Source organism: Cydia amplana, chromosome 13 (genome assembly GCF_948474715.1).
Source record: "Cydia amplana chromosome 13, ilCydAmpl1.1, whole genome shotgun sequence".
Lineage (NCBI taxonomy): Eukaryota > Metazoa > Arthropoda > Insecta > Lepidoptera > Tortricidae > Cydia > Cydia amplana.
The window spans coordinates 4422501-4434735 of NC_086081.1; the positions used below are offsets into that span (position 1 = coordinate 4422501).

The 12235-nt window shown below is 42.4% G+C and overlaps 1 protein-coding gene across 2 annotated transcripts in view; it reads left to right on the forward strand.

The window, feature by feature from the left end:
• The window catches only part of LOC134653407 (fasciclin-2-like), a 62921-nt gene that overhangs the window by 45671 nt on the left and 5015 nt on the right, over positions 1-12235 (forward strand). For both annotated transcript variants that reach the window (XM_063508757.1, XM_063508758.1), the window contains 6 exons: positions 3870-4015; positions 4909-5021; positions 5177-5324; positions 5537-5756; positions 6000-6277; positions 6740-6851. In XM_063508757.1, the coding sequence (XP_063364827.1) occupies positions 3870-4015; positions 4909-5021; positions 5177-5324; positions 5537-5756; positions 6000-6277; positions 6740-6851 (1017 nt within the window). The remainder of the gene's footprint in view (positions 1-3869; positions 4016-4908; positions 5022-5176; positions 5325-5536; positions 5757-5999; positions 6278-6739; positions 6852-12235) is intronic.

Here is a 12235-nt window from a genome sequence, read left to right on the forward strand (position 1 = left end):
GACATAGGCATCGATATAGACAACATCCGAAGTACACACTCTGGAGACCGACTAAATGTGTTGTTTATTATTGTAGATCATATATTAAAGATAGAAAGGCGAACATAATATTTGATTAGAAAAAAAAATGTGTCGTTCAGTGAAAAAGGGACCTTGGAAAAATTTATCATAGAGCCTCTCTTTTGTATAGAAGCATAGTTAATTCCAACCACTCCATGGACTCCATGGTCCCTGTTCTCAATGAATAAGAAGTAAACTGTAAGTATTATTTAATCTACTTACTTATTACATTATAGAATAATTTGCCAGTAACTGGCCGCTTTAATAACTAGCCGCTCTAAACTAAAAATGAATTCTATTCACCTATAAGCAGAATTCATTTTAGTATAAGGTTCCAAAAACTGGCCAGCTTTCAATAACTGGCCACTGGCTAGCCTAAAATGAATTTTTGATTTTGGGTGGCCAGTTACTAAAAGTGGCCAGTTACTGGCGAATTACCCTACCACACTTTAATTTTGCGTCTTGTGTCGTTATACAGTTCCTTCCCCAGACACATACATGCGTACATTTCATCATTCATGTAGTTGAATCGCGATTTTTATTCCGGTTTGCATTTACTTCTGGTCAGTTTCAACCATATTCTGACCAAAGCAGGTGTCAGACCAGTGTGGAACCCGTCGTCTGCTTCTTGCTTCCATTCCAAGAAGTCTGACGGACTGAGCAAGTTTGACGACGAACTAACGTCTGAACCTAAACATCAACCCCTCGGTACACTGCGCGTAATAGGGCATTTATATGGCTCCCTTTTGTTAGAAGTAGGTATACATTATGGAATTTAATAATAAAATAACTTAGCAGTGACTTAATCTCATAGAACAGGTATAACATTATACAAGTCTTCATTTCAATATCCCGGTGTAACTTGCCTTCTTCAATATTGCACTTATTACCGATCATATAATAACATTTTAGTATTTTAGGGGAATGCTTTTAGCCACTGCTATTGCTCCATCTTGTAAGAGCTTGAATCCTTGTAGTGGTTTGGTTGAACTCTGAAAAGATTCCATGCTTCGAATTCACTTTTTCTCCCCTTTCCACTGAATGCTCGAAACAGGGGTAAGACTTCCGCTCTTTTAGGGTAAATAAAAGATAGTTTACTTAGCTTATAGAATAGATAATTTTATTAGCTTAAAATATAATTCCATGACCTGGATGCAATGGTGTGTCATGTGATATAATTGTGTTTTCCACTGTGTCAACGTGAGCCCACAATTCCTGTAGTTGGGGAAATATTTGTACGCATGAATCTAGTCTAGCTGCTATGACTACGTTCGTGTCTACTGTGCGTATCAATACCTTGCAATGACTGTTTTACAGCATCTGCAACTAGGGCCATCATATTAAATGAATCGGACTTTTCATGGTTCTTGGAGTATTCGGAATCTCACGAGGAACATTACTTGTGACATGTTTCTCTACACAATTTCGCGATGGCATAAATAAGGACTTTTAACTCTTCGAAGTTTTGTCAACACAGTGTCTCAAAATGATTTACCTAGTGGTAAAGAAATGAGTTTCACTAAAAGATCAGTGGTTATAAGTGAAGCTTACCGTCATGGTAAATTAAACTCTAATTTATTTCTATCGGGCCCTGAAAAACCAGGAGTCGTACTCGTATTCCAAGCATTCTCTCGATCGACCTTGTAATACTGTAAGCTCAATAAGACTTGTGATGTGGGTACTACATGATATATATCATATATATTTGATACATACACTCAAAACATCCATAGGTAATTCAGGAGGAGGATTCACGATAAACAGACAAATAAATGCCTTCTAGAATTTGAACCCGGGTTCCCCATTTAATATAAGGTGTATAAAAGTGAGATCTAAGCATGGACCCTTTTTAGCCTGGCCGATACAAGGATTCAAGCTCCTACAGGATGGAGCAATAGCAGTAAATAAATAGCATTCGCCAAAACTTTATTATACCTTTATATGATGATAGGTGAAATAACCTTGTAAAGCAAAGTAAAGTGATACTTACAGATAAAGCCGTTGCTAAATAATTAAAAAATGCCCGAAATAATTCTTTACATGAATCGACTACTGAAATAGAAGCAGCCTTATCAGGATCGGATTATATGTTTGGGGTCAGACTTTAGTTCCTCTTTAAACTTGCTCAGTCCGTCTTCTTGGGAATGAAAGCAAGGAGCAGACGACTGTTTCCAAACTGTTCTGACAACCCTGCTGTGGCCAGAATATGGTTGAAACTGACATATATACGTGAATGACGAAATGTACCCATTCATGTGTCGGGGGAAGGAACTGTATTAATACACAAGACGCAAAATTAAAGTGTGGTATAATGTAATAAGCAAGTATATTAAAGAATACTTACAGTTTACTTCTTATTAGTTAAGAACAGGGACCATGGAGTCCATGGAGTGGTTGGTACTAACTAAATACGAGTATGCTTCTATACAAACACGAGGCTGGCTGTGATAATTTTTTAAGGTCCCTTTTTCACTGACCGACACATTAAAAAAAATTGTACGCTTTTCTATCTTTATAATAGAATCTACAACAATAAACAATACATTTAATCGGTCTCCAGAGTGTGCACTTCGGATGTTGTCTATATCGATGCCGATGTCGGTAAAAAGATATTCACCGGCGCGAGACGATATAAGTTTTTTTTATGCAATTTCCTTTTAATAAAGGTTAGTAAACGTTATGTTTTTAAAATCTGCATTAAATAGGCTTTATTGTCATATTTTTTGTATGTAGAAAAACCAAGCAGTTTAATTTTGACAATAAATAAAAAACAAAAATTACACTTACAAAATTAGATTTTATGTGTTTTTTTATTCTTTTTTTCTACAAATTGCAATTTTTTTATACCAGAAATGAATTCTACGTTATTGATTTATCCGAAATTGATACCAAATATGACCTATTAGCTAAACGGGGCCTGTTAGAATTTTTAGAATGAAGCCGGGCGGGGCGCTACTTGACCCCCCCCCCCCCTCTCGGGCTTAAGCGGGGGCTCCCTCGGGCTACCGATCTTAATCGGCTTATTTTGATAGAAGGAACAACTGTGCCAAGTTTCATGCTTTAATCAAGCAAAAAAAGGTCATTTCACTTAACACCCTCACTAGTGTCTATCTACAAAATGAAACCAGTTCCAAAAAATTGTCAACATCCCTATTTCGTTTCGTTTCGTTATTTTTATTTTTCTTCCTCGTTTCCTCACGACTGAGGGTCGAGACCAAATGAAGTTGCTTTATGCACCAACGCAAATCTGCACAATTTTCCGCTATCCCTGATTAGATACCCGGCAGGCCTTCTTTACCATGTTGACTCAATGGGTCGGTGGATATCCACTACCCCGCAGTCCTCCATGTGTCCGATGTACTGGATCCACTGGAGAAAAATTGTTACAAAATAACACACTCACTTCACTCACTCACTCATACTTACTCACCTATCACTTTTTGAAACGCTAAGAAGTCGAGTCAGATGTGTAAAATAGGTACTTAGCTTTGAAGACATCACCCTAATCCGAAGTCCGATCTCTATATGTATAAGGTGCTAACTTATTAGTTGCAGATATTTTTATAGCTGATAGTACTCGGTCCCTGGAGTATATTTAAGTATCATCTGTTAAAATACTTGCAACTAATAAATTCACACCTTTTATATAAATGTAACAAATGTACCTACTAACTAACTACTGATTTGGCGTCTTTTGAATTTCAAATTGACATAATAGTAAGCCATGACTAAGTGGAGATCTTTGCCGAGTCGTATTTTTTTTTTTAAACCTAATTTCTATACCATTTTTTTTTATTTTTTTTTATCAGGTCCAAGTGCCTCCAGTAATAACGTTCCTGGAAAACGTCACCGTCATGGAAGGCAACGCAGCACAGATCGCCTGCAAGGCCACCGGAGTGCCTGCCCCTGAACTACTTATAGAGACTAGTCTGGACGGACTGGAGACAGATGAAAGGTAATTTTTCTGTGCAGATATAATATCTTAATAAAGCGATTATCATAAAGCCTTTAACATCTTGACCGATGATTTAGAGACCTGAGTGGAGTCGAGTTGGGCGTGCAGCGGGGCGGGGCGTGCGGCTTGCATGTTAAACAAATGCAAGCGTATAGGAGCGGCCTTAGTGCACGCTGCTCAAATTACTCTTGACCCCGACGCCACGCTGCACGCCCCGCCGAACGCTCCGCTTCGAGCGTCCACTCAGGTCTTACACTATGCAGCGTCTCCATGCGAGGGACAACGTCCCTCGTGGCTGTATAAACCAATGCGGTACCGGCATTTGCGACCGCATTTGTGGCAGCTGAAGTAGGGCTGATGTCCGACCGAGGAGTGGATTGTGCACGGTTTCAGGCACGTGCCCTGAGAAGGACAACGTAAAATGTTCTTCTCAGAGCAACATAAAACTGCCCTTGTCAGGGCACGTCCTGTTTCTCTGTTTAATCGCAGAGTTGTCAGTCGATCGCAAACTGTTCTTATCAGAACAATTCTGTGTTTCCGTTAAAACACACGATGTCAATCAAGTGTTCCCACAGAACCATGCGTTGTCGTGAATTCTCCATCCATCGCGATCTGACGCCAACATCTTCCAAGTGTCACTATCGCTGTCAAAAGCGACCATGTCGCGTTTCACTCAGTCCTTAAAACGCAGCAAGGGACGTCCAATGCCAAGCTTTTGAAATGCTATCTGGCGGTCTAGCATGAGTTGCGTTCTCGCGCGCGACTCCATACATCTTGCGTGACTTCAAGTATGAAGTCGCGCGCGAGAACGCAACTCATGCTAGAATAAATAAATAAAGCCATACGATAATACTTAATAATCAAGTTTCCATAATTTGTCTTTTTTTAAACAGAGTGTCAACAGCCATCATGCACCCGACACCGGACACGTCGGAGCTATATTTGACAATTATGAACGTCTCCAGACCATGTGAGGGCATTTTCAGATGCAGTGCCGCGAATACAGGTTGGTTAGCTTTTGTTTTTCATCATCATCATATCAGCCAGAGTACGTCCACTGCTGGACATAGGCCTCCCCCAAAGAGTGCCACAACGGTCTTGCGCCACTCGACTCCAGTGGACTCCCGCGACTTTTATGAGTTCCTTTTTGCTTTTTTTCAGTCAACAACGTTACGCAGGAAATGTACTTGACCGTCCTGTTCCCGCCGTATTTCCCCGTACAAAACGAGACCGTTTGGGGCTGGCACAACCACACGGTCAACATGAGCTGCGTCCACGCAAGCAACCCGCCGTCCACAATAGTATGGAAGTATGATTTTCACGTAACTAGCTATAGCTATTGTTAGACAGCTTTACTCAGGTCAAATTTTTGAGCTAAAAAAAATACTATTGCTGAATTTAGGTACAATAAGCCAAAATGTTCGCTGCGCAATTTAGTATAATGATTCTGTATCCAGAGGTGCGCAGCAGATAACTTTGCTACCCATTTAGTTCATTTAAAATTCTAACAACTATTATCAGGTTCCTTGGAAGTGAAAGTCGCGAAACAACTACAGCAGAACACGATCAAGTGAATAAACGACTACAAGAACTGAGTGATGGCAGTACAGAACAATACTTAGCCTTGCAAATTGACGCTAATCAGTACGGGGAGTACGAGTGCACAGCTGTCAATCCGTATGGAAATACTACGAAGAAAATAAACTTGAGAGAAGCATTTAAACCGACGGCTATCGAAAATGTAAGTACGTACTTGTAATTATAAATGCAATATGCTTTTATTAAGTCTGTCTTTCCCTACGTGGAGCTTCAGACATTTGGGAGACGTGCGCGAAGTCGAAGCAATTTCGAAAATTTTGTGAAATTGTATGGGTTACACTATTCATATTTAACATCAATTTAAAAACCTACATACTCAGCCTTAAAGCAGTATTGAGAACCATCTTTGCACCTGTGATAAATTATACTATAATTTTCCTTACAGAAAACAATCATAACCCTGACAGCAACATCCGTAACGTTCCAAATCCAAGGCCCGGACACCGCAGACAACGCCCCCGTACGCGGCTACGTCGCAGAGTACGACCTTGTGGAGAACTACGCCACCACCAGCCACCACAACATAAGCTATTGCGGCGTGGAGAGGAACTTTACGATAGACCGGCTGAAGCCTAATAGGACGTACTCGATTAAGTTCGCAGCCCAAAATGCGGTTGGTGATGGCGAGTGGTCGGAGCCATTCGAATTCGTGACACCTGAATCGTAAGATTTTTTATTTTATGAATAAGTGTGCTTGCGCTATGTCGAATGAAGGATTTGTGACAAAAATATTAAAATAGGCAACGTTGTTTTTGATAACGTCTCGATTTTATAATTTTGGACAACCCGTAGACCGCCAAAAACAGATTTCTGTAAAAATATCATTTACATATTTCCAATTTTTTACTTCCATGCTAACCAGATGCCATTCGTAATATTATTATTTTCAAAAGCTACCTATGTGCCATATTCCAAAAAAATATTATGATCTCATGATGAACTAAGGGTTCCAAATCCAAAAACAAAACAATGCTTCTGTGTCTCAGGAGGTAGGTATGAATGATGTACGATGCACATTCCTCCAAAGATGCCGTATTATGGTGTGTGGTTACATTCAGATCAAAGTAAATTTACCCTATTTCTTGTTGAACTACCTTTTCTTATAGCAATATCAAAATGCCTCAGGTCCGTTCCTGAATCGCCCACAGAAGTGTGGGCCAATCAAGGCAAGCTCAGGTGGAAGGCGCCCGAGCCTAACGGTGAGCCTATCGACCATTACAGCGTCGAGTTCTGCCCGGTAAGTGCTTGTTCGATCGTCAACGCTAATATGGAACGGTCAAATAGTTATTGGGGATCGGGATTTGTTGGTATTTTTACACATGCCTACTGAATTTTTTTTTTTTTTACTTTTTAAGACGTTCTTTAGGAAAAAAAGCCTTTTATTAAAATATATATGTACTATTTTTACACGTACCCGCTAGAACTATTTGATAAACTTAAGACATAGTTTACGAAAAACAGTGTCTTGTGTAAAGTTTACACAGTGAACATATATGTTTGTACATTATCGGTGTTTATCTGCCTCAATCAATGATAACGTCGAGACACTTCTAAATAATGACTCGAATAGGTACCTAATTAGCAATTCGTGTCGATTTAAAACACTCCCTTCGGTCGTGTTTTAATTTATCACCACTCGTTGCGAATTTCCTACTGTCCACACTTGTATCGTAAATAACTATTAAACTATACTACAAGCGGAATTTACAAGCGCAACGACAAAAATTCATGCAAAACATTTAAAAATACATGTTAGATGCAGGTGCTTCTGAATTGCTAAGTCCATCTTTTGTAACATATTTTATGCAAAATAAGGATATTTAATATTTTGATATTTGATGAGAATAAAATATGATACTATACTTGTAATGAAAATATGTGCACCCGTTCAATACACACATTTAGATTCTAAGTCGAACAATAGGGATGATGACACATGTTGAATTTTATAACAAAATCTAGTAAAATAGATAGCAAACGAGCAATTTATCACAATAATGTGGATATTAAAATAAAAAATTTAAAAATTACAAAAATACAGGACCTGAAAGTATCAAAATTAAGTTTTTTTTTACTTCCAAAAACTATAAAAGTAAGGGTACCATTCGATTCCTTACATTTCATCCAAAAAAATATTGTATAGCAACTATATACAATTTTCTTGTTTTGTCCATACTACAAGATGGGCTCCCAGAGACCTTGACGTCACGTTCCCTTGTCGTTTTGTATAGGGCGTTTCGCGAGTGAAGTGCGACTGTCGGCCTTTGACTACAATTTCTGACTTTTGTGTTACTTTAATGCAATGGGTCCCATATAGACATTTGATCCTAAAAACAAACCCGATCGATTGATACCATAAATGAAAATTAGTCATGTAGCCTATTATCTAAAGTCTCATGTAATACCTAAATTTAAGCGTTTTCTGAATAAATTTCTTCTATTCTATTCTATTCTATTCTATAATGGCCATAATATTCAGTGGTCCATATTTTTACGCAATACGCATGCACATTAAATTTAACAGTTCATGAAATTGGGTAAACCCCTCTTATATACAAGTATCTGAAACAATTGACCTTCATTATATGGACCTCCAAAGTGCCGGGGGGCTACAAGCTGTATTATGTCATGTTACCAGTGTAAACAATTTACAGAGACCCAATTAATTAAGGTCTAGTCACGCGTTATTAGCGGCGTGGCTGTACAAATGTTTAGTTAGGTACATGTTAGATAATGATATTAGGTAAGACCACAGAACAAGTAGAATGGCGATGCGAGCAGGGTACGTGTCGCCGCGGGGTTTTGAGCAAACGCTCGTATGCTACTCGCCCGCGCTGACCGAAAATGAAGTAAACATGCCTTTTTGCGCCACAATAACGTTCAGATTAAGAAGTCAGACGTCAAATCTGTCTAAAGGAGGCGTATCCATTCACCACGCACACAAGGCGCTAGCTAGTTTTTACTACCGTTGCGCGAGTGTTAATAAATGTGGAGAGGAACGAACGGCGACACTGGTTCCGATACTAACAGTGCGCGATAGCCATTCTAACCTCTTTAATATGTTCTGTGGGTAAGAAATATAAGCTCTGGTATGTTTGAATGAGAAAAGTTATACTATATAGGTCATTGTCGATGATAGCTAATGGGGTGGACTGTATTATGATATGGTGAGATGATGGAAACACGTTATATAATAAATTGTTTTAATTAGTAAATAAAGCACAAAGATGTTGATATTATCACGGTGACAGGCAGACTAACCTGACAATTATAAATCAAAAGGTTTTACAAATAATATATGTTCGAAGGAGGTCGCGCGCCAGCCAGTCGCCAACATACCGGACCCCCAGTGGAACACTAACCACTGGTGGCTACCGGCTGAGGCGCGGCCTCCATCAGGATAAGTTTCCGGGCCGGTCTGCGCAGCATGCCCCCTCTGGTGTGGACGTCTGCCACGCGGACCGCTCCGTCGGGTCCTAGGTAGACCTTTGCTACCCTTCCTAGTGGCCACAAACCACGAGGAAGGGCAGGATCGGCGATTAGCACCACGTCACCCTCACTAAGGTTCAGCGAGTTGTTGTTGGGTCCCCTTGTACGTAGCATCGGTAGGTACTCCCGTAGCCATCGTGCCCAAAACTGATCTGCTAAGCGCAGGGTTCTCCGCCAGTCACATCGTCGGGATAGGTCTGCGTCTGTCAGCGACGTGGTCCATGGAACGACTGATGAGGAGCCGAGGATAAAATGGAATGGCGTTAGCGCCTCTGGTGCATCTGGGGAAGACGGGACGTATGTAAGTGGCCTGGAATTCACTATCGATTCAGCCTCGAGTAGGAGTGTTGTCAAGACCTCTTCCTTCAGTGGTTGATTTGTTAGGCAAGATCTGAGGGCTGCTTTCACTGTCCGCACAAGTCGCTCCCATGCGCCGCCCATGAACGGGGATGCCGGTGGAATGAAGCGCCAGTCGATTTTGTGGTTGGTGGCGTACTCTACGACCGAGTTGTCATGTAGGCAGCGCAGTTCGCGAGAAGAGCCAACGAAGTTAGTCCCGTTGTCGGAAAATATGGTGGTGGGCGATCCTCGGCGAGCAATGAAACGTCTGAGGCTCATTATAGCGCTGTCTGCAGTGAGTGAATTCACGACTTCGAGGTGAAGCGCTCTGGTTGTGAGGCACGTATATAAGGCGATATATCGTTTCTCGCTCCGTCGATATAACGTCACCAGGATCGGGCCGAAATAATCAAGGCCTACGTGAGTGAAAGGTCTTTTGTGGTGATCAAGACGTTCTGGTGGTAAGTTGCCGATTTGAGGTTGGATAGGTTTCGTGTTCCATCTCTTGCACTTCAAGCAAGCGCTTGCTACGCTACGGATGGTTCCTCTGGCTCTTAAGATCGAATATCTTTGCCGAAGTTCATTTAGGACGAGCTCATTAAACTGATGTGCGGCTTTGATATGTTCGTGGAGGATCAAGAGTCGTGAAATGTAGTGGCGGCCGTCGAGAATCATGGGTGATTTCATCTCGTCGTTCACTCCCGGTGCGGAACTTATGCGCGTGTTTTGTCGCATTAGGCCTTCTCCATCAAGTGTAGGCGCCAATTTATTAATTCGACTATTCTTGGGCACTGGCTTCGAAGATCGTAAATTCGTTAATTCTTCAGGGAAACTCTCTGCTTGAGCTTGACGGACCAACATCTTCTCCGCTTCTATCATGTCTGACGCGTGAAGCTGGTGGGGAGACGTGGTGTTGTCAATGTAGAGTTTGGAATTTTGATCTATTGGTCGAGACAGTTTAAGCCGGAAAAGGCGTGCGCCCTGGAGAAGACGGGCTGTGGCACGTAGTAAACGTAGCCAGGAACTAAAACGCGTTGGGTCAGGTAACGAATTCGAGAGTGGGGTGTCGAGGAGCAGAACCATCAGATTAGATTTTAACTCAGGGTCTGATGAGATCTCTCCCTCGTCAGTGACGCGCTCGGTCGGCCAAGTGCAAGACTGTTCAACAAGGAACTGTGGGCCGGTGAACCACCGATGAGTTGCGGAAAAGTCAATTCTTTTTGGTTTTGTCGCATCGTCAGCGACGTTGAGAGAGGTAGGGATCCACCTCCAATCGGATGGATTGGTGGTTTCCAATATCTCTCCCAACCTGTGTGCCACGAAAGGTTTAAACGCGCGAGCGTCACTCCGGATCCACTTTAGAACAGTAGTTGAGTCCGTCCAGAAAATGGTTGCGGAGGGCTCAAAACGGTGAGCTTGCAAAATTGTTTGCGCAAAATGCGACGCGATGAGTGCGGCTTGTAGTTCTAATCTTGGGATGGAAACCGGTTTCAAAGGACAGACTCGGGCCTTACTACCGATGAGGGCTGCCGATACAGAGTCATCGCTGTAAGTGAAACGCCAATAGGCGACGCAGGCGTAGGCTTGTTCGCCACCGTCGGCGATTACGTGCAGCTGGACGTCCGACACGTCTGACCTGACCATGTACCAGCGAGGGATTTTTATATTGGTCGCAACCTGCAACTGTGCGAACCAGTCTTTAGATTCGCTTACGTACATTTCAGGTAAGTCCGTGTCCCAGCCAACGCCTGCGCGCCATAATCTTTGGATCAAAATGCGACCCCAGATGACGACCGGCATTAATAACCCAAGAGGGTCATAAACTTTCATGACGTTCGATAAAAGAATGCGTTTTGTCAAAGTGCTGGTTGGTATCTGGGGTACGGCGCGAAACCCTAGGAAATCTTGGCGTGGGTTCCATTTAACACCCAAGACGCCGACGTCACTACTAGGAGGCAGGTAAACATCAGAAGTTGCGTCGCTACGAAGTTCCTTCGGGACAAGAGAGAGTGCCTCTGGATGATTAGACGTCCACGCTCGCATCTCGAAACCACAATTCTTGTGCACAGTGACAACGTCGACGGCTAGTTGAGCTGCGTCAGCAACGTTTGTGTGGCTCCCAAGGTAGTCGTCCATATAGTGGTCGTCAATAATTGCTTTGCAGGCGGCGGCATAGTCGACTTCGTGCCTCTTCGCGTTTTTGTTTTTGATATAGAGGGCGATGAAAGGACTCGAAACTGCGCCAAAAATCATTGAAGACATGCGGTATTCCTTGAGGTCGCCGTTCTTGTCACGCCAGAGAAAACGTTGAGCATCCCTATCCCTTGCGGTAATCTTAATCTGGGGGAACATCTCCCTGATATCGCCATTCAAGGCTACCGCACCTTCTCTAAAACGGAACAGGATGTCGAGTAGGGGAGACAATAGGTCAGGACCTTGCAGAAGCAGACTATTGAGGCTTACGCCTTTTGTTGTGGCAGCCGCGTCATGGACTGCTCTCAGCTTCTTCTTCTGAGGATGATATACGCCAAAGATAGGCAGGTACCAGCGAATGGAGCCATCTGGGTTGACACAAGAGGCATTTGGTGCGGGTCGATGGTGGTAAGTCTTCGAATCACACTCTTCGGCATAGCTCTTACTGATTATGTCGTTTATAAATTGTTGAAAAGCTGCTGCAAACGCTGGGTCCTTTGACATCTGTCGTTCGAGGGCCTTGAAGCGTGAGAGTGCCTGTGGGTAGCTATCTGGTATGATTTTCGGTAGCCCCTCCTTCCAAGGCAGGCCAACTTCAAA